The sequence below is a fragment of the Python bivittatus genome, unplaced genomic scaffold, assembly GCF_059951505.1.
Source record: "Python bivittatus isolate LINGU-HERP-01145 unplaced genomic scaffold, Pbiv_v1 ctg000020_np1212, whole genome shotgun sequence".
NCBI lineage: Eukaryota > Metazoa > Chordata > Lepidosauria > Squamata > Pythonidae > Python > Python bivittatus.
The window spans coordinates 119916409-119939204 of NW_028277030.1; the positions used below are offsets into that span (position 1 = coordinate 119916409).

Sequence of the window (22796 nt, forward strand, 5' to 3'; positions counted from 1 at the left end):
AACTAGAATCATACTTTTTATTACCTTTTAAAAAACACGATTTCAGCAAAAACATGCACAAGACTCTGTCCTGTTTTCTGTATTGAATAATTCAAGATAATAGCAACTTCTTTCTTAGGTCATCACCACTGGTTCTTTTTCTCTTTACATACTTCTGTCTGATGCTAAAGGGTTGTAAGTGCTTCCACCATTTCTTTGCTTGATCTATACAGTAAGATATCTGAAAGACTGCCAGCTCTATTGCTGCCTATATCTGTGTGAACTATTGTAAATAAATTCACTTCAATAGCAGAATGTAATTATGTTTTTGTGATTTTTAAATAAATCAAGCTCATTCAGAGGCCCCATTATAAGAGTTTCTTGATGACTACCTTATACAAAATTCTGTACTACTGAAACTACACACTAGAATGAATGCAGACATTCAACAAGATCACTTTATATATGTCCTGAAGTCATGCTCATAATTAAAGTTAGGTATCATCAGGCACCTGCTGAGATCCAACTTCTTAAGGACCTCTGTCAAATCCTTGAGGCCATATGCTTTCTTCTTTCTGATCAGTAAAAGATGAGTAGCTTTATTTACTTCCTCTGAGCAGATGTATATAGTATTCAGAGGAAGCAACAAATAAATGCTTAAGAAGTAAGCCTTGGGGTCCTTGAAAATCTGAATGTGGCACTGCCTGATATTTTGTTGTGCATTTCCTGGTCCCTGATATAGCAACCCTTTATGCAGAGCAGGTACTGGAAAAAATGTTTAAGAATAGCATGGATAGCCAAAAAAAGAAACAAATGGATCACAGAACAAACAATCAATCAATCAAATAAATAAACAATTCTCACTCAAACACCAATGACCAGGCTGCAACTATCATACAGTATTTTGGACTCATTATGTGAAGATTCCGCTCCCATGAGAAGTCTGTAATGCTGGGAAATGTAGAAAGAAAGACAAGAAGAAAATGACCAGCAGCAAGGAGGATGAACTTGATTACAGTGGTGATGAGTGTGCTGTTGAGAGACCTGAAGGCCAGGTTGGGGGCACTCTATCCTGGAAAAGATCTAGATGGTCAATGAGGAGCAGAAATAGGAAAATGCACCATCCAGGAGAATATAGCATTTATCACTCAACATGGTATTGCCATTGTTAGGTATCTTGTATTTATCCAAATGTGTCTTACAGTTCTGAAAGAGTAAGAAAAAAACTATACATGCCTCTAGGGCTGAGAGCAACTGAATGATTAATTGACATTAAAGGGATTTACTTGTTTTCAATGTGTGGACAGAATTAAATGCAAATACATAACAAGCAGTTTAGTTATGAAAATGCTCTCCATTGTTATCCAAGATTCTAGTTTCTATATAGTACTAGAAGAGTTTGAAAACTTAGAGGGTTTTATTCTATTATTCCTTCCTTTTGAACTGCAGAATGGAAATAAAACTGTATATAAATGGGGCCACTAGGAAAGAAAAGCTAAGAAACACTAAGTTCACTGAATAGACCCCAAGTTTTCCAAATTATAAGAAAAATATTTTTAAATATCTCTTTCCACTAATGAACCTGATGAGGAATGTGATAACTGGGGGTGTCAGGGGGAAAAGAAAATGTGGATAGGATAGAATGCCCTGCTTGGTAGGGATCGCTAACTGGAACTGTGAACTGGAATACTCCTTTTAGAAGGGAGGATTCCTGTCATTGCAATTCACCACTGAATTAATTGTAGCTTTTCCATATTTACTGTGTAGAGGCAGTATGAAGCTTTACCACAAGCTATAAGTTGCCAATTCTTAGCAAGGTAATATATCAGGAATAATCAACATCAGGATCACTACTGGCACTGTCAACATTACTCCCAGTCCTGAGATATTTTGCCTTCTCCAGTGCTTTTTGCCATACAGCTGGGGAAGGGAAAAAACCCACTTGATTTTTCAGGTTTGCATGGATGCTTTCTTCACTACTTTGCTGATGATCCCATATGACACAGCCTATTCCCAGAACATGTGCATCAGGCTTTCCTGAGTGCTAGTTTCTCCCCTGAGCCTCTGCACCATCTAATAATGCTTCCAGGCTAAGACCTCTGTGCCTCACCTGCTCCATGGATTTTTGCTGCCGGCATATGGCATATGCAGTAGCAGACATCAACAGGCACTGTGTATGGCTAGGAAGGAAGAAAATCAGCATGAAATCAGACATCTCTTTTCCTTTCCCCCAGGAGGAGGAGCAAAGGCTTGTTAGGAAGACTTCCTTGTATTCAAATTGGTCTCATGAAAGGCAAATCAGCTGATCATTCCCTGATATTAACTGCAAAATCTAATTTGTATCATTTAGTCAGATATACCCTACCTCAACCCATATTTCAAGATTCAGCAACACTGTGCTTCCCTTTGCTTTTTTTTGAGGCCCATTCACATACTGTCTCTACCCCCTCCCAAACGCGTCCTTGCTTCATTAAGCTTCTCATCTTTTATCTTTATCTTTTAACTTTTGTTTTTTATATAATTTTTATTAAAAGTTTTTTTTAAAAAAATAAAAACTAACAGAAACTAATATAGAATAAAGATAAGAGAGAAAAAAAGAAAGAAGAGAAGAGAAGAGAAGAGAAGAGAAGAGAAGAGAAGAGAAGAGAAGAGAAGAGAAGAGAAGAGAAGAGAAGAGAAGAGAAGAGAAGAGAAGAGAAGAGCAATCCAAGCCAGTCTGGTTGCCCAAAGCCCTGGTCAGCTGCAAAGGGGAGGATGTTGGCTGGAGTTTCCATAAAACAGAAAGCTGCCCACCCAAGCCCCATACCGCTCAACACGTCAAATCACAAATATACTGTATATCCTATATATTTGTTTTCCCAAGAAAATTTGTTTTCACCCCATTTCCTGACTGCAAATTAGGGGCAGAATTCCAGATGGGATACAGAAAAAGTGGTGGAAAGGGGAGAGGTACTAGGATAGAATAAACTAAATAGGCCATAGCAGCCTAGCCAGTAACTGCATCTCAGAATGTAAATGTATACATGGTTACTATTCTAGACTGCAAGTGGTATTCCTTAGTTGTTTGGTATCCTATATGGCAGTTGAGCTGCAGTGTTTCTGCTTAGTGAACTTGCAAAGGCCTGAATCAGAATTCCAAGAATGTTTCTGTTTCTAATTTCCAAAAATAGCATCTATTTTATATCTATTTTAAAAACTCCTTGAGAAACCACAATCTTTCAAACAGATTTTGAATACAATCCAGATGTGAAGGAATGGAGTAGGTCAAGGAAGTGGAAGACCTCATCCTTCTCCAGGACTATCAGATCATTTGACTGCTGCATTCAAAATGCACTCTTTGGATGTACGAAGTAAAAAAAAAGTTCCAGTGTTGACACAACATTATTTAAAAGATTTTGTTTAAAATCTGTGCCAGAAGTAGCTTTTTCTCAGAAACCACTTCAGGGATAAAGCCATTATACTCTAGGTAAAGGATCTGTGTACAGCTATGGCATCGTACATTCACACCCTGTGATAATTATAGTGCCAATCTGAATATTCAGCAGAAGTGACTAGAAAGGCTTTTCTTGGAGTGTACCACTTCTGATTGCAGGTACACAATTCTTGTTTTTGTAAACTTTCCCCAGGGAAACAGGGTGGGGGAGAGTGTTTGTACAAAGTCTTTGGAAAGCCAGTGTGGTATAGTAATTTAAGGGTTGAACGGCATTGGGGAGACCCAAGTTCAAATCCATCCTAAGTTCTGGAAGCTCACTTAGTATTTTGGGCCAGTTCCTCCTATCTTAGTCTAACCTACCTTGCAGGGTTTTTGTGAGAAAACCAGAAGTTTTGTCATACAACGTGTAACTGTAATTAAACTTTGGAATTTGCTACCATGAAATGTGGTGCTGGTTACCAGATTGGCTGGCTTCAAAAAAGAGTTGGACCAATTCATGGAATTGGGCATTAATGGCTATTAACCTTGATGGCAGGGTGACTGCCTCTCAAGGCCATCTACTAGGAACTAGAGGGCTTCTTCGTGCAGTTGGTTGGCCATTGTGAGAACAGATCACAGATTAGATGGGCCAGTGGTCCATCCAGCAGGGCATTATATTCTTATGAAGGAAGCACTATGTATGCCACCTTGAGCTCCCAAATGACATGTAGGATATACATCTAATAAAAAAATAAAAGGCACTGGGGCCAGGATGTTGATGGAGATGGCATGGGGTTGCTGGTGGATGCATGTGAGTTTTATTGGGGCCTTAATGTTTATTGTCTGCATACTGGCTGGGGAATTCTGGGAGTTGAAGTCCACACATCTTAAAGTTGCCAAGTTTGAAAAACACTGATGTAGATGGTAAAAAAGGGCTGTTATTTTAGATAGCTAAAGAACGACTATACAGTTGCTGAATGGTAGAGCACGGTCTTTGCAGACAGATCTCTCAGATTCAGTTTTTGAAACGCCAGGTGGAAGACTCAAGTAAAGTGATATGATGGGGAGGTGGGGGGTGAGGAACATTTCTAGGATTTTGTAGAACCACCACTGTTTAGCATAGTGAGTACTAAGCTAAATGAATAAATATTCTGTCCTGAAATTAAGACAAATTGCTTTAATCTGTAGATGGCCTTAATTTGCCTGCCCTTAACTGAACTGCTTGCCTTTTGAAAGTACAGCCCCATATTTTGTACATCTTGTATTATGCCAAGATTATTGGATAAAATTGCTCCATTATGTTAGACATTAATGCTATTTATATAAAACAATCACATACTCCATGAATGTTTAACTGAATTGTAGTAGCCTTTGTCTCTAAAACATCATGTGTTCATTTTAGGTGTACCCAGAGCTCTATGTATATATAATTATACATGCCTTGTTCAATATTTGAATAGTTCTTAATTTTCTACACACAACAAATGACAGGTGAGGATATAGCTCTATTTTACTATGCTGCAAATTATAGTTCTATATGTGACAATTGATCGGTGCTGTCATTTGGTCAGTGATACTATTTGGCCAGTAATGGTCACTGATCCAGATCTTTGCTTGGTATTGCAGTCTTGGAGTGATGAATATATATGTGCTATGACATTCATCATTTGTACTTTTGCAAATAACTTGACTCAGGCACTGTCATGATTCCTTGTTGTAAACCACCAAAATATGTTCAACAAACTACATATAAGACAGGGAAAAAGGCATGCCTGTATACTCTACTACAACTAGATAAATAAATTGATGGTGCAGTTCTCTAACATTAAGATGCTGTAGTGCTGCTGGGTATTCACCCAAACAAGGTAACTGTAATATTTATAAGAAAATTTAAATTCTCTATCTTAGTTCTGATATTATATTTTCCCCACTGTCATTCTTTTTCTTTTAACTGTGTAATGGAAAATACAGTGAAGCCATTTATAATTCAGTAATACCTCTTGATTCATAAAAGGTTGTGATTTATGAAACATTTCAGGTTAAAGAAAGATAATAAACTGCTCCCAGGTTTGGAGAAATAGGCCTGGAGGCTGATACATTCTTGCTTACATCTTTCTGCATTTTCTAATACTAGCTACAGCAGAAAGGTTAGTGCTAAGGATCTGTCTGACTGTAAATTATTTGGCAGTTGTCATTAATAATATATGAAAGAAATAAGATTACCAAAACTAGAAAACTGCGAGAAAAATAAGCTCCTCCACCTCACGTGATTAGCCTTATTTTGCCCAGGTGACATCATAAGCAATAACAAAATCTAGACCTTCATGCCATCATGTGCAACTTCACTAATGTAGGAGCCACTTCTGTACAGTGTAAAGCTAGAGGCTACGAGCTGAGATTAGGTAGGTAGGTAGGTAGGTAGGTAGGTAGGTAGATAGATAGATAGATGATAGATAGATAGATAGATAGATAGATAGATAGATAGATAGATAGATAGATAGATAGATAGACAGACAGACAGACAGACAGACAGACAGACAGACAGACATCATAGCCTCCAACCTCATTTTGTACATCAGCCGGAAAGTGTGTGGTATGGAGAAGTAGCAGGGCCTGAAGGAGGAACTACAGAAGATACGGAAAGTAAAGGCCAAAGTGGTGGTAGGAGCACTCGGGGCTGTGACTCCTAAGCTGGGAGAGTGGCTCTAACAGATCCCAGGAACAACATCCAAGCTCTCTGTACAGAAGAGTGCAGTGCTAGGAACAGCTAAGATACTGCGCAGAACCCTCAGACTCCCAGGCCTCTGGTAGAGGACCCCAGATTGAAGAAGAAACACAGGGGTGAGAGGGGATTTGTATATGTGTGTGTGAAACTGCTGTATATCACCCTAGTATTATGTGCTGCAGAGGTAAGCAGTGTGGTGATCACAAGTCTCCCTCCAGTTTATCCCAACTTTTTTTATAGATGGTGATGGTGATGGTGATGATAAAAAAGCTGGCACACTGGAAATCAAAATATCAAGCGCCAGCATCCTGTGCCTTTAGGCCCCACTAAGGCATAGGGAATATTCTGGAGAAATAGTTCTTCTGGTGTTTTTAAGTTATACTGACCACCAGGAGGCAGTACCATCTTCTGTTAAATCAGTCTTTAGTAACTGGCCACACCTCATTTTGTGAGAACATCCACATATTCTCAAAATTCCAAATATATCCCCAGTACAAAAAAGTAACATCATCTTGGTCTTCTCTGGTCAGCGGTAACCCTCCAAGTTCACAGGCAGGCGCCTTTCATTTGCTACTTGATCTTTTCCATTGGAGATGCCAGAAGTTAAACATGAGATCTTCTTGCAAAGTATATGCTTTATTACATTTCTAAGGTTTTCTGTCTAGGACCAATCTCATGCATTTTTCTCATCCATCACAAAGATTGGTTGATATGATCTGCACCATTCATATGGATACAAATACATTTATAGGGAGCCAAAATGTAGCATTTATCTGCACTTGTAGCTTCTAACATGCTAGCCTATAATCCAGTTTGCTTTTTCTGCAACGATTCAAAGCCCTGCTCCTTAGACTTAACTGGATAGACATTAAGAGTTGTGCAAAGTGTTCAAGGATGAAACCATCCAATCCTGGAATGTTAAATTCTGATGTCAGAATAATACAGTATTTTGGATCTCAAAATGGGCCATAACAAGTGTACAAAAATGGTCCAGGCCTGAAAAAGGCCATTCTGACCTCTCTTTTAAGACTGCACCACTTGATACACTTGCCTAAGGTCAGAAGGGTATGTGCAGTGGTCATTTTGCATACAACTAACTTATGGCTATCACATTACGAGTCCCAAGTTGCGTTTCACTGTTTTGCTTTCACCACTGATTTTTTTTTTAAAATCATTCACTAGGCAAGGTAATTTCAGTTTTTCTTTATTTCTTTTATTTCAAGAAAGAGACCTTAAAGAAAAAGATTGAAGAGAGGGAGGGAGAGAGAGAGAGAGAGAGAGAGAATGTAGATCACTGCAAAGTTTTGAAGCCATTCATTATTGTTCAATTTTATAAAGAACAGGTTTATGTAACATGTGTATGATTGAATGACTGAATAGAAACTTAACATGCAATGGATATGGCTGCTTCTGAAGAATTTTCAGAAAATTGAACTGATACAGAAGCCTGTCAATAATTGACTGGGATTAATTACAGGAAGCTAGCTATTTATTTATTTATTTATTTATTTACTTACTTATTTATTTATTTATTTATTTATTTATTTATTTATTTATTTATCTTGTATGTTGCTTCAGTCATAAACTGACTCTATACTTACACAACATATCAGTTTCTAAGACCAATTCATAACATTCATTATGACCTTTAAACCTCTGTATAGTTTGGGACTAGGTTTTTTGAAATACCACCTATTTCATATGAGCCTGACCAAGACTTACAGTTTTCAGGAAAGAATCTTCTCCCAGTTTGGCTACCATCAGAGGTACATCTGATGAGAATGCAAACAAAAATCTTTGTGCTGGTTGCTCCCTGGTTTTGGAACTCCCTTCTAAGGAAAGTGTGCATTCCCCTTCTCTGTTATTTTTCCATTGGCAGGCAAAAACATTTTTATCCAGAAAGACGTTTGGTTATAACCCTGGCTTGAGAGCTGAAGTAGATAAAACTGATATGTGCAGTTTATTTCTTATGCATTTTGAGTTGTATATTTAGTTGATGTGTTTTAAAGTTCTGATTATATTTTTATATTTTCACCTTATTTTATTATTATAATCTCCCTGAATATTATTTTAGCAGAAAATTAGGAAGTAAATCTAATTAGCAGTTTAATTTTCTGCACAAACAGAAATACATGCAAAACTGAATTGTGGAAGAAGGTGCACCATAAAAAGAGGGGAAAGGATCCCAAAATACCTAGACCGAATTGGGGCATTGGTTCATCTTACTCAGTGAGCCTACCTTCCCTGATGGTGTTTCTTTGAGTCTTGGCTGGGGACTTTCTGCCTGCAGTGCATATGCTCCACTACTGAGTTGGAGATGCCCCATCTTCACTATGTAGGATCAGTAAGCCCATATTTCCACACCCAAAAGATAACAGTGATGCAGAAAGCAGACATAAATGCAAAGGAGATGCAGCAAACATATGTTTATCCTGTGCATATATATTATATGATTTGGCTACCAGCCAGCCCTCTTGGGGCAAATTTGTTTCCCAAAACTAAGGCATCTTGTGGAACCCTGCTGGCCAAACTGAATGAGTGCAGCTTATCCATGCTTTCAAAAAATGTAACTTATAGAATGTGATCTGTGGAGGAGGCAGTTACTTGGGCCTTAGTTACAGTCTTTAATGTAGATGGATGATGGTATCATGCTCTGCTGTTGCAAATAGTGTCCGCTGGAGCAGCAGCCTTGACCTGGGAGAAAACCAAGCAGAGCACTGCGCCTGGTCTATTTTAAATGCTGGGACAAAGCATCTGTTGCTTGCTTTTTCATTTCCATTTAGGTCTCAGTGAAAGCAGTACCGCCTGCAAAGTGTTCCATGCAGCCTGCTGTTATACTTTGAGGAAATTTAGCAGGGTAGAAAAAATGGAAGAAAGAAAACATATCCAATTTATTTCTCTCAACTACCCCTTCCCGACTTGTCCCAAGTTTGTACTCTTGAGTTTATCTGAGGCTCCCTACAAAGACATCAGGGCCTCCCAGTTTTTGAAAGGATGTCTAAGGGCCTGCCTTTCATACCAGCAAATGTTTGATCATATTTAAGGTGAAAGGCATTAATAGCCGGTCTTGTGAACTTGGCTGTTAACTTGGTGAAAGACTGCAGGAATGTAAGGTTTTCATCCATAGCTTTTGTGCTATAGATAGAAAGCTTTCTTAGATTCTCAGAATAGGTATTGGGAAAAAATCTGGGTCTCCTTATGTCTAGGAAATTGTATCAGAGAAGGTAGAATTGCAAAGGGAAAATAAATCTGTTATTAAACATTTAACTTCCTTCTTTCCTCTTGTTTCTTTTACATGTTTCTGATCAGCCTTCAGATCTTCTGATACTCTACCACAGCTTTCCCAAGAAAAGATACAATATAAATGTTTCTACAGGAGAGTCTCTCTCCTCTGTCATTAGGCCACAAGAGTATAATTAACAGGTGTAATGAGGGAGATGGATCTCTCCAAGTCTTGGAAAAATATTGTAAGCGATCCACATTCACACGTGTATTCTACATTCCAGGGTCTAAGAACCTGGACCAGTGTGAAGAATCAACAGGAAGATGTTCCAAAGCCCAGATTAGATAACTATTGACAAACCCTGGAAGCCTCTGTTGCTGTTATTCTGATCTCCCTGAGAAAATGAAGAGGATCAGGACAAAGAAAAGGAGTGGTAGCCTGTGTTGTTCTTGCCCTCTCTTGGTAGCCATATGATTAGGTCCAGAAGAAGACAGTGAAGCAATGAAAGCAGTAGTAAGTTTGATATGGACTTCTTAAGAGCAGGGGGAGGAGTTGCAGAAAGGGTCTTGCCCAAAGGCTTTCCAGAATTACAGCTGATACTAATAGGAAGATCAGTGGATTATAACACCCTTTGCAATTTAAATAGATGGTCATCACTGTCTCTTTCATTTGTAGGACCACATGGCATCTATGGCACATAATATGAGGGTTGAATGAAAAGTAATGCCTCTAATATTATAATTTGCCAACAGTTGACAGTACTGACATGGTAGAAGGACTGATGTGTTCTTTAGCCTTTGTTCTTTTACTTCTTTTGGTGGGAAGCTGCTGTGAGAAAAAGTTGTGTTGCTATTGTCCATGCAACAGAAGCCTGCTGTGAATACTCATCAGTACCCTTTAAGCCTTGTTCCATGATTGAATTTTTGACTGAAGGAGTCCCTGGAATTGAAATTTACAATTGAATGGATATTTTTATGGTGATGATGGTGAATGCATGTTTTCTATGGTGCATGATGATGATGATGTGAATACTATGTGTTGCTGGGCCAAAAAATGTAAAGATTTTGAACCAGGAAGAGCTGACTGGTATGATCAAGGACAAAGTGGCCTATTTGTGACAGCAACTGACAGGTTTCACGTAAGAAAGATAGATGAACTCATTAAGAACAATCAGCAGATCCCTTAAAGAGACATTGCTGTCAAGCTTGGAGTTTCACAGAAACATGCAAGTCACATTGTTGATTTTCTTCATTGGTGAAAGGTTTGTGCAAGATGGGTTCCTCATATGCTGACAGCAGAGATGGAAGCTTTAAGCATTGAATTTTTTTTTAAAGATATTTTATCCTGCCTTTCTTATTTTTTTTTTAATAAATAACTCAAGGTGGTGAACAACCTTCCTCCTCCTATTTTCCCCACAACAATAACCCTGTGAAATGAGTTGGGCTGAGAGAGACAGTGACTGGCCCAAAGTCACCCAGCTGGCTTTCATGCCTAATAGTCATGCTATGAGAATGAAGGTGAGGAATTTTTTCACAGCATTGTGACAGATAAGCAAAGCTTTACCTGTGGAATAAAAAAAAAAAATTCAAAACCCAGGCTTCAGCAGGAAAACTCATGGTTACAATTTGGGGGGATGCAGATGGTGTTATTTACATGGATTTCCTTGAACTTGGCTCCAATGTGAACTTAGAGCATTACACTGCAGCATTCAAAATTTTGAAACAACGATTAACCAGAGTTCAGAAGCACAAGAAAGAACATTTGCCACAAGGTATGTCTCACATCTCACAAGCTACCTAGAAGCTATTATGGAGTTGGATCTCACCATCTTCCCCCATGCACCAAACAGTCCAGACTTGGTGCCATGCGACTTTCACATTTTCCTAAAATTGAAAGAATAACTTCATGGGCATCTGACTCAGTGAAGATGTTGAAAGGACCTGTTTGAAGAGACAGAGCATGGAGTTCTTTCATGAAAGCTTTAAGGAGCTTGTCCATTATTGGTAAAAGTATATAGGAAATGGTGGTTATTTTGTAAAGAAGTAAATATGGATAAAGAAAGAGCTCCTTTCAAGGATTATTTTCATATTTCATTTATTAAAATATCCCTCTTTAAATTAATATTAATTACTTTTCATTCAAACCTCGTATAATTTTTTCCGTGGTATTTAATTTCTTCTTATGCCAGCCTCTCGGTAGTCCAAGGTCCCCACCAATATGACATCATGTGCTTGAGAAACATGTTCTCAGGTGTTCTGATACACACATTTTAAAATCTAAAAGACAAACATAATTACTGTATATTCATGTACACAGGATATTGTTTCATATTTCACTCCTGGAGGCCTGTTCTCAGAAAGGTTCAGATAGTGTCTCAGATACATTCAGGATTAATATTTCTTGTTTTAAAAGATCTTCCTCAAAGATTCTGCATTAATTACTGTTTGAAGAACAGTGGGAGGATAGGTAAGTTGAGAGTTTTCGTGCCAGTGGTGCCAAAGGTCTAAAAACCATTCCTTAGATAAAGTCATTCCTCTGCTTCACTGCTGGCGCTCCCCAAACACCAGAAAGTTGTTTCAGAAAGCTCTCTATATGTGGACGACGTTTCTTCATGCTGTTTTGTTGGCTTTTAATTTCCATTGGTTGCCATGCAGTTAATGCCAATTAATGAATAGTTTGAGGCTCTTTGATTTTAAAGGCTGTATTTGGTTGCGGTATCTTACCATGCCTTTGAAATAGAAATGCTCAATTAAATAAGAATCGATAAATATGATCAAAGTAGTGCAAGTGATCAGTTTCAGAGAGGAACACAGTAAGAGTGAGCATTTGTTAGGATATCGATCCATTGTACCATTCAGTAGAATAGTTGCTCAATAAGGTGTAAAGGAAAATAGATTACAAATTAATGTGCAAGTCTGTGAGTTTTCCAGAGCATTTGATTAGATCAAACAAAATTAGAAGCAAACTTTTCTGATGCTGAAGCCCTTGAGTCTGCATTTAGTTAAAACTAGGATGCCCATTTGTGTATCACTGAAAAGTAGACAATACAGAATTTGGGGTCATCTGTGGCAACTTGTTGCCAGGACAGTCATTGAACTCCATGTGACCAGGGCAGGCTCTAGACATTTTGGCTCCCTAGGCACAGTCATATTCTGGCACCCCCTAGGTTTTGGCTCATCTTCCAGTTTTGTTAGGAATTTCAGAAAGGCACCGTCTTGTTTCCTTTTTTCTTTGAGTTTTTGAGCTTTACGCTTATGATTTTCAGCCATGGACAATTTTTCTCTTTTCTTGGACATTTTCACCCTATTTACTGTGTATCACAGTAATTTTAATTACATCAACACTCATTGTTGTCATATGGCAACAATTCTGCAAAATTATATTTAACCCTCAAGCAGGTGCACTGACACACAGAGTGCGCCATTACTGCTTTTCCAACTTTGATAAGCTGATAGTTGCGTGACTTGCTCACTCAGGATCTTCCTATCAGACCTTTGACTTGCTTCAGTAATATTATCAGCTTCCTGGGGTCCCTAGCTATAATAATAATTTCTTTTTCGTGACTTGCAACGTCTAGGTAGTGGGCTGTTCACTACCACTTGGCCAATTTTGTGGATATGTGTTTTTGAAAAGTGTAAAAATTTTAAAGCAACAAGGAAAGATTATCAGATTTTATACTCATATTGTGTATTTTGGAAGTCTTGTCAATTTCAGTGCCCCCTAAAATTTGGCATCATAGGTGACTGCTTAGGTTGCCTAGGCCTAGAGAAATCCCTGCACATGACTAACAGGTAGAAAATAGCATTATCTGGATAAAATACTTTTTTCATACAGAGACCTAATTTATTTTTGGCATTTCTAGTCGCTGCTGGTTTGGGGAGCTTTAAAGGGAAATAGAGGGTGGCGTTCTTCATGATAATTGAATAGAGGCTTCAGGTTTAGAGGCAACATGTCCCTGAATGCCAGCTGTTCATGGGCAGCAGTGGAAAAGAGTGCTGGTCTTTATTCTGGCCTGTTTCTGAGATCAGAATGCTGAACTAGATGGGCCTTTTGTCTCATCCGCCCAGAAGATCATCTTATGCTTTTACCAACACTGGGAAATTCTTTCCCACCCTGAGATACGATTGAGTGAAAAGAGGGTGGGGAGAAGGAATCTTAAAAGCCCCAGGGTATTTAAAAGCCTCACAACTGATTTTGATTTCTACATCGATTTGAGAAAATACTTTATTTATCAAAACAAAACTGAATAACAGTTTTACTTTCACTTGAAATGGCAATAGGGTGGTGCTGTCAATTATTTGTGACACACATACACACACGCACACATTTCTAATGTTCCCTCAATCTCTGCTGATTTTATGAAATTATTCATGCACCTTAACAAGAAGTGTTTCTATGGAAACTGAGAAACTGAACTTTCATTAGGAAACCTACTAAAGAGAGAGAGAGAGAGAGTGCCCAGCTAAAAATATAAATTGCCTTTTGCAGGAGGATACATGAATATTCTTGTTGCTCTCTTGTCTCCCTCTCCCCCCCACCCCCACTTTCCATTCTGCACCGTGGGCAGATCCCAGCTGGACTATACACAGCAATAACATGAAGGCATTGTTTACCACTTGCCAGACTCTGTAGGGAGATATAAAATTCTGCCAGAGCTTCGCAGCTCTCAAGGGGAGGTTTCTTCAGGGAAACAGAGTGTTCAGTGCTGTATGTCATGCTAGCTTTCCAGAGTCAAAAATACATAGCTCTTTTTTAGAAAGGAGAGTTGTCCCAAGACTGTGATTCTTTGCCCAATCCAAAGAGATCTGAGGTTGTTGCTTATTTGTATAAATGCCCCCTCCCCATGTCAACCCCTCCCCCTGAAGAAGCAATGGGTGGGATGAAGGAAAGTATCAATGTAATGCTCCCTCACTCCTCATCCGTAGTATAGCAGCTGGCACAACTCTCCTTCCCCATTTCCAAATCTCGGAGCAGCTGGATCTGCGGGATTGATTATCCCCTTGCCCGCTCCCACTTCAAGTGAATGTGACTGGCTTGGGACCAAAATTCATAAAGACTTCCAGACTGTCCGTGTTTTGAAATCTCCTATTGAAGCTCTTCTTCCTGATTTTTCCTTAACAAAAGTAAAATATGGAAAACAATAACAGAAAGAACAAAAGAAGAGGGTGCTTGGGGAGTGGGTGGGAACAATGCCTGGTTTATGGGATGTTCTCCATAAAGAGGTAGACTAACTACCGGTTTTAAACCATTTCTGTTTTATGGAGTCCTTGGTGGTCTCTGAGCTTGGTTGTTTGATTGCAGACATTTCATTATACGACTAGGTAACATCATCGGTGCTAGTGAGTGTAGGGTTTGCTCTCTCTTTATATACAGTAGCTTGCCCTGCCAGTGTTGGTGGGGGTGATTTTCTCCTTAGTAGTTCCTTGATTTGGGTATTGTCTTCTACTTGATTGTTTGTATAGGTGATCTATTTCTTTTTTCTGGTGTTCTGTGTTGCTGCAGTGCATTTGTGCTCATCTGAATAATGTTCCTACACAACTCCTTTTATGGGAAGTTGGATTGTTACTTTGACAATGGAGCACTTAATTAGTGGGGGTTGTTTTTTGATAGACTAAGAAAAAGGAAACAGATCACCTATACAACATCTTCTAACAAGATGTATACCCACACAACTTTATCAAACAGTGCCTGACCACTCAACCCACTACAGCACAATCAACACAAGCTATGAAAAGAATAACACTGCCATACATCAGAAACATCTCAGAAACAACCAACAGACTGTTACAACCACATGGCATCACTGTAGCACACAAACCAACTAAAGCTCTCAAAAACATCCTAAGTAAACCAAAAGACCTACTAGCCCAACAAGAAAAAACAGGAGTCACCTACAACATACAGTGTAAGGACTGTAACAGCCACTACATAGGACAGTCAGGCAGAAGACTAGCAGAGCACCTCCACGAACACCAACTAGCAGTCAGAAGACACAATGAAAACTCCTTAATCGCACAACACATAGACAGACTCAACCATAGTTTCAACTGGAAAACTGTGAGCATCCTAGACCAAGCTAAAACCAAAAATGCTAGGAAATTCCTGGAAGCTGGGCACTCAAACACAGCCATCAATAGACACATAGAGATAAACCACATTTACACACCATTCAAAAGAGACAATAAGAATGCTAAGAAGGAAACAAAAAGACCAGAACAGATCCTTTCCAGCAGTCTACACCTAGATAAGCAGGGATTAACACAAGACAAACAATCAAGCAGAAAGCAATACCAAGCAAGGAACTACCAAGGAGAAAGCCACACCCCCACCAACACTGGCAGGGCAAGCTACTATATATAAACAGGGAGAAAACCCCACACTCGCTAACACTGATGATGTTACCTAGTCAGGTAATGAAACATCTGCAATCAAACAACCAAGCTTAGAGAGCACCAAGGACTCCATAGCTCAACCCTGAGCTACATATATTCTCTTCTATTGGTACTATTTCTGGTTTCCCAGGCACCTTGAGAAAGACCCAAGTCTGCTTTGGTTTTTAGTTGGGCCCTCATTTTATTGTTACTGCTACAATCTGTGATCAAGCATGTGTTTTCTTATATAAATACAATGCAATAAATTGTTGTTCATAATTACTCTTCAGAATCTATTGGGTAAAGGGCATTATGCAGTCACTTTAAAATCTTGATAGACAAGTGACCAGTTGGGCTGGAATTGGCACCTGGTATCTTTGGCAGTGTGCAGGCCCATCACTACTTCTGCCTGCCCTGGACTGACAGCAGTTGTAGACCAAGACATCTGATGCATGGACTTGAATAAGGGGAAGCTCTTTAAGGTTCAGAATCTTTTCTTCTATTAAAAAAATAAGACCATGATAGCAAAACAGAGACTTGAGGCTTTTGGTATCTTTCTGTTAATCTTTCAGGAAGCCTCAATGGGCCTTTCAGATGTTGAACAGAAATCTGACCATAGTCCTGTGTGCCAACCTTCACAAGTCTGTGCATCAGTTTCCTGATACAGATTCTGGGAATGTGTGTTATAATGCATTATGGAAGATAATGATCTTGGCACTTACAATCTTAATGCATCTGGAAAATACTGGGTTGGGGAATACTGGTTTTATTCTATCTTCAGAGCTACTTCTGTCTCAGAGTACAGCAATGCTTCTTACCTCTGTGAATATTCCAAAGTCAAAATGTTCCATAAGCTTGGGGGAAGTTCCTATAAGATGCTTTTTGTCCAGTGCACCATTTGTGTTCTTATGACCCAAGTCAACATCAAGTAGAAGGACATGGAAAAATTACTGGAGAATTTTTCAGTCTTTTTAGTCATTCTATCACTGACCCGAAGGTTCTTAAAAGTATCAAGGGAGAGTTAGAATGAACATTTGAGGAACTGGAGTTTACTAACAAAGCTATAAATATCAGGTTACAAGCTAATGAATACACTGCTTATGTTTAAGGAAATCATTCTGAGTATCTTGTCATTATACTTGGACTCTGCCTTTTAGAACAAGGGCTATAGCTCAGTGGTACAGCTCATAGTGTCCAGGTTTAGTTCCTGGAATCACCAAATAGGTCTGAAGAAGATTCTGGGTGAGATCCAGGAAAGAGCTACCATAACTAGCCTGCAAAACTCTGGGCAACCACAAGAATTATAGTCTCTTACTCTCACTACCATCTAGTGGCTGTCAAGAATCTTGCAGCCTAGATAGATAGCCCTAACCTTGGAGAGCCCTTGATAATATGCAGCAATGGTCTGATTCACTGTCAGATATCTTCCTATTCTCCTATCTGTTTTTCTTCAACAAACAAATAACTTTTGTTGTGCGCTAACACTGGATTGCTTTTCCTTGGCAGGGACTGGTACTCAACAAGCTTGGGAGAAGAAACCTGGCTCAGAAGGTTCTGCAGGATGCAGTCCAGGTGCAGAGTACCAGCCACAAAGCCTGGAACAGCCTTGGAGAAGTCCTTCATGTTCAGGGCAAAAATGAAGCTGCTGTTGAGTGCTTTCTGACAGCTTTGGACCTTGAATCCAGCAGCCCTGTCATTCCATTTACGGTTATTCCCAGGGAACTGTGAATGTTTAGTATTAACTCATCAAATGTGTTCTGTGGAGGAAGTTTAGGTGATAAGCAGTCAGTTTACAGATCTCTGTGTGTGTGTATAATCTCAGAAAAGCTTTATTCAAGGAAATGCTTCTGTTTCAAGAATATCACATTTTCCTTGGACTCAAAGCTCAAGATAGCTAGTTGATGGGAAAATATTACTCTCTAGCAGCTAGACCTATTGCAATTTGAAATGCTGCCTAGGTACAGTGCTTTCTCAGCTGCAGAAGTATATGGAAGCCACAAGAGGCTCATATTCTTTTCAGTCTACTTCTTACCTTATACTGCAAGGATTCAGTGGTGAATAAGTGAAATGCTCATCTCAAGCATGGGTTGAACTTATGCTTAGTTTTACAAGCCTACCTTACAATGTGGTTATGCTGGTACCTAATGGATAATACCTGTGGCATAAGCTACATACAATACCACTGCCTTTTGTCATGTTTTCATCCTTTATCATTGATTAACATGTGGAAAGGTAACTTGCATGAACTCTGAAACTGATTCTGCTGAAAATTCAGTACAGGAAAAAAAAACCTTAAATTTACTCTTGGCACAATACTTGAGCTGTGATTCACTACCATATCCTAGCTTAGTTCATCCATAGCTCTAAGCTATAATGTATTTGTTCAGGTTGGGTCAGTTTGTTTTGTTTTGAAGATTATTTTTGATCTACCATTTGGGATGTCAATAAGTCGGACTTCCAAGAGGAGCTCTCACTCCATTCTTTTAAGACTTATAGGCATTAGGAAATACATGGTTTTAAAAAGGGTGAGAATGGAACAAATTCTTCACTCCTGCCTTAACTTATTGTGGCATGGGATAGCAAGAACAAATATAAAACTGGAGAAAAAATAGGCATTTCCAGAATATTTTGTAAATAAAAATTAAGGCAGCTCAATTTTAAAATTTCAGCAAGGGTTTTGTTCTAGCCCACTAGAGGTTATGGGACATTAAGACACAAGACTGCTGCTTGAGACAGTGACAGGCACACATCTCTTAAAATATCTTCTTTAAGAGTATTTCACAAATGCTCCATAGGTAGGGACCATTAGAACTAAACATAAGTCATTGAAAAGTCACAAAAATTGCTTGTACAAAGCATGTACATGATGGAGATGGTGGGATGCCCCATGGACAAAATTATTACATATGTGAGTTGAGACTCCTGAGCTTTGGACCAATTGCAGAATATTGCAGTGGCTTCTGAGTCTAATTTGGCATATTGTAGGCTAAATCAGTTTTGCTTGTGCTCAGGGATGTATAGAATGAAAGTATAGGCATCTGTGCAAGCACAACTAGATATTACTGTAGCTTCTTGATTCCTTATATCATTTCATCCTTTCGTTCTATTTGTAGTACATGACACAGATGGAGAACAGTATGTTATTCCATATAAATGATCTCTTGCCTCTTAAAATTTTCTTTCCCACTTAAGGAGATAGTCTAGAAGGGCCTCTTTACAAATATTTCAGTTGCCTTGGCATTTGCTTTTAATTATGCTGCTATGATCATTCCAACTGATCTCATGAACTCACCTGAACTAGTTCATTTTCCTATAAAGTATGCTATCAATAACTGGATTAAACAAGATAAGTATAAACACATATGGTATGGCTATCCAAAATTACATGCTGCTGATTTCTTTTTAAATCTTAATTTAAAAGGGGTTGAGCGGATTTTTTCTAATCTTCAGGGACAGAAATCATCTCAGAACCTACAGACTCAAGCTTCACAGTCCAACCATTAGAAGATGGGGGCCCTATTTTATCGTGATTATGTGCATTATCAAGATGCTGATGAAATAATACAAGACTTGAACTTGGATAGCACAAGCATTGGTAGGGTACTACATGATCAGTTAAAGGATTTTTCCAGGCTGTACCCTCACATCCAGGGCCCTCCCAAAATGTCCTTTCTCCATTATTGGCCCATATTCTCCAGTGGTAAAAATGGGACATTGCAGTTAATTTGCAGGAATAACTAAGACTTACTATGGCAGTGATGGCTCACCTCCTGGCAACCACGATTTCCCTCCTTGGTAACCCAGTGAATGATGCTGCATTTTCATAAAGCATCACTCCAGTGAGAAATAGGATGGGGTTGAAGAAGGCAAACACTTACAAATCAGGATCCATGTAACACTCTTGGATATCTGTTTATTATCCAATAAATTTCATTTTGTGCATGACAGTCTCAATAGAGCTTAACAGTTATAAAGTTTTTCATATGCTATTCAGTAGTGTGAACAAAATAATATTTTCCCCATTAAACTCTGGTGATTGGGTGAGTTTAAATAGTTTCAAATTGGTATCAGCATAGATGCTATCTTACTTGATTTACAGGCAACTATTCTGGGAACGATTATTATTTTTTTATTAAGCTTATTATTTGGGCATTATCTAGCCAAATCTGGTTTCAATTAGATGCCACTAACAGAAGTAATACTGTATCTAATCAGTACAAATCTATTCCATTGATTTAAATAAGATTTGTCAAAAATTCCTTTTGTTGCAGTATCTGTTTCTACAAAGAAGAAAACCTGCAACCCTGCCAGATATAGCTGAACTACATCTTACTAGCTGAGGCCCCTTTGAGTTATAATTCAGCAATATCTGGAGAGTCATAGATACCACCCCATCTTACAGAAATTATACTGTAGAAACATGAAAATTAATTAACTATATACTGTAAACATGATTAATTAGGAATCTTTCACTGATGAATATGTGGGACTTGAAGATCATTAGTTGCTTAGAATACTTCAGTACATTATAAACAAATTTGCCCCTTTTGCTCTTATATCCACAATTCTGAAATGTAGCATTCTCACAGTGTTATATCATATCATATTTCATTTGCAAACCAGCCTGCAATGCCTTTGAGATTTGATATGCCTTTTCACATGAAACATGACAACAATGAGTGTGAAACAGCTTTCACCAGATGAATAAACAAATCCCATGGAGAAAGATATGTTGCATGCTTACAGTTATTTCCTGCTGCTTTTCATTCTTTGCGAAGTACTCATACTACAAATGCATCAAGGTTTACAAATCAAATCCAGAATGATGCCACCAGTGACCTACTTATTGTAAAAGTCAATGTAATATATGTCCACAGGGTTTATATAGAAGGTAAAAGGAGGTATCCAGGAAGAATCAAGACTGGTACCATATTATGGAATAGAACCACAGAATCAGAAGAGACCTTTTAAACTCCAGTGCAGGAACTCAGATTAGTTTGTCCCTGACAGAAGGCTGTCTAGCTTCTGTTTAAACAGTGGTGGAGTCCTCCACCTTTTTGAGCAATTAGTTACACTATCAAATTTACTATTATATTCTTTTCCAACATTAATTTGGCATATACCTTCTTGTAACTTAAATATTTTATTTCATGCCCAATCTGCTAAGCTAATAGAGGACATGGCCTTCTTTAAAGTGACCTTCTTTCAATTATTTGAAGAGTGCTATCATATGCCGCTTCTTTTTTTTAATAACTTTATTAATTTTCTTTTAAAAAGAACAGTAAAAACTAGCAAAAACTAATACTAATAAATATAAAAAGAAAAATAAAAAAATGGAAAAAGAGAAAATAGTAAAGATTAAAAATGCAGAAAAGGGGGGAAAGAGAGAAAAACAACAGAAGAAAAAGAAAAATTGACTTCCAACCCACCCTGCCCCCCACAACAGATATAAGTAACAGTATACATCAACTCTTGCTCTAAATTTTCAACATAACTTCCATTATTTCTATTAACCCATATTATTTCTAATTATCAAACCCATACAACTTAATTTCATTTTTTTTCTGTTGCAATCTGAATGGCACAACCATTTTTTTTGAACCGCAAATAGTCCAAAAAGGGTTTCCAGTTAGCACAATTATACAATGTCTCATCTCGAGTCAAAGCCATCAATTTCACCACCTCAGCTAACTCCATCAACTTCACCAGCCATTCTTCTGCTGTAGGTAATGTCTTATCTTTCCACCGCTGTGCATTTAAAAGTCTTGCTGCTGTTATCATATGTATAAAAAAATTATAATGTCATGTCTTCCACCTTTGTACATATAAAAACCTTACTACTATTATCATATATAACAAAACTTCCATACATTTAATATAAATATATTTTAACCTTAGTGAACTTTATACACAGATCCTTAAAGCATCATCATTCAATCTTGATCACAAAAAAAAAAATCCCATTAATAACTCCCACAAAATTCAGCATATATGTTAACCATAGTCATATAAATACACTTTGTAAACCTCTGTTTACTTTTAAAAAGCTTAAACTTTAATCCTTTCAAATAATGACCCACAAATTGATTCCCCATCAGGCTCTCCTTGTCTTCTCCCAGAAACATCCCCAGTAATTTCTCTTTGTCTCTTCCCAGCTTCACCAATTCAACACATTCCTTTTGCAAATCCAAGATAAAAAATCTTTCCAAGTCACTCTTCTCCATTATTTGTATGTCCCCTTTAAACATTGTGACATCAATTGATTCCATTTCTAAATCAATTCTGGTATCTTTTTCCATATCACTCTTATCCTTTGGCTGTTTCAAATCCATGTTCGAATCCACAACTTCTTTGTTCATACCACCTTCATTATCTAACATATTTTTGAACTCCAATTCCACATTCGAGTCAATCTCCACCTCTTTTTCAAAGTTAACCATCTTATCCACTCTTTCCTTTATCTTTTTTTCAAGCAACTTGAATTTAGCTCCTAATTCATCAAACATTGACTGGAGTAAACTTAAAGGAGTTATTTTATCTTCTAATGGCTGCTCCTAGACATCTTCTAGCCATTTTTCCCCCCAAAACAAACCTTGTAGCCATATTCTTTTTATATATATTTTTTTCCATTTACACAAGTAAAATGTATAGCTGGATATATTTAAGTATAAGTGAAAGTAAACCAACAGTACACACCCTCTAGTGTCTTTCAAGCTGAAATTGCAGGCAGACGTCAATGGGAAACATACAGGGATCAAGTTACAATCTTTTGTTTTAGAAACCCAGCCAATCAACAGATATCATCCAGCAAAAGAAGAAACTTTCCCAAGGGAAGAGCAAACTTTGTTACTGCAAATGGAGTTTCGTAAAAAAAATAAACTTCTAACAAATAAATCTTCCCTTTTCATTATAAGTAACTTTTAAGTCTCTTTTAAATTCACTTGTCATCCAGTTTTTTGGGAGTTATCAGATTCAGATTAATACTCTGTCTTCTTTTGAAAGTATAGTCCCAAAAATAAAGATAAGCTGCAAGAGAATTACTTGTTGCAAAGTCTCTCTTAAGTTGCAAAATAGTTATATTCCACA

The 22796-nt window shown here is 38.0% G+C and overlaps 1 protein-coding gene across 2 annotated transcripts in view; it reads left to right on the forward strand.

Annotated features, from left to right (window-relative positions):
* TTC7A (tetratricopeptide repeat domain 7A) overlaps positions 1-20438 on the forward strand; it is a 192315-nt gene extending 171877 nt beyond the window's left edge. For both annotated transcript variants that reach the window (XM_088147914.1, XM_088147920.1), the window contains one exon: positions 17217-20438. In XM_088147914.1, the coding sequence (XP_088004040.1) occupies positions 17217-17438 (222 nt within the window). In that variant the 3' untranslated portion in view covers positions 17439-20438. The remainder of the gene's footprint in view (positions 1-17216) is intronic.
* The last annotated feature ends 2358 nt before the right edge of the window (positions 20439-22796 follow it).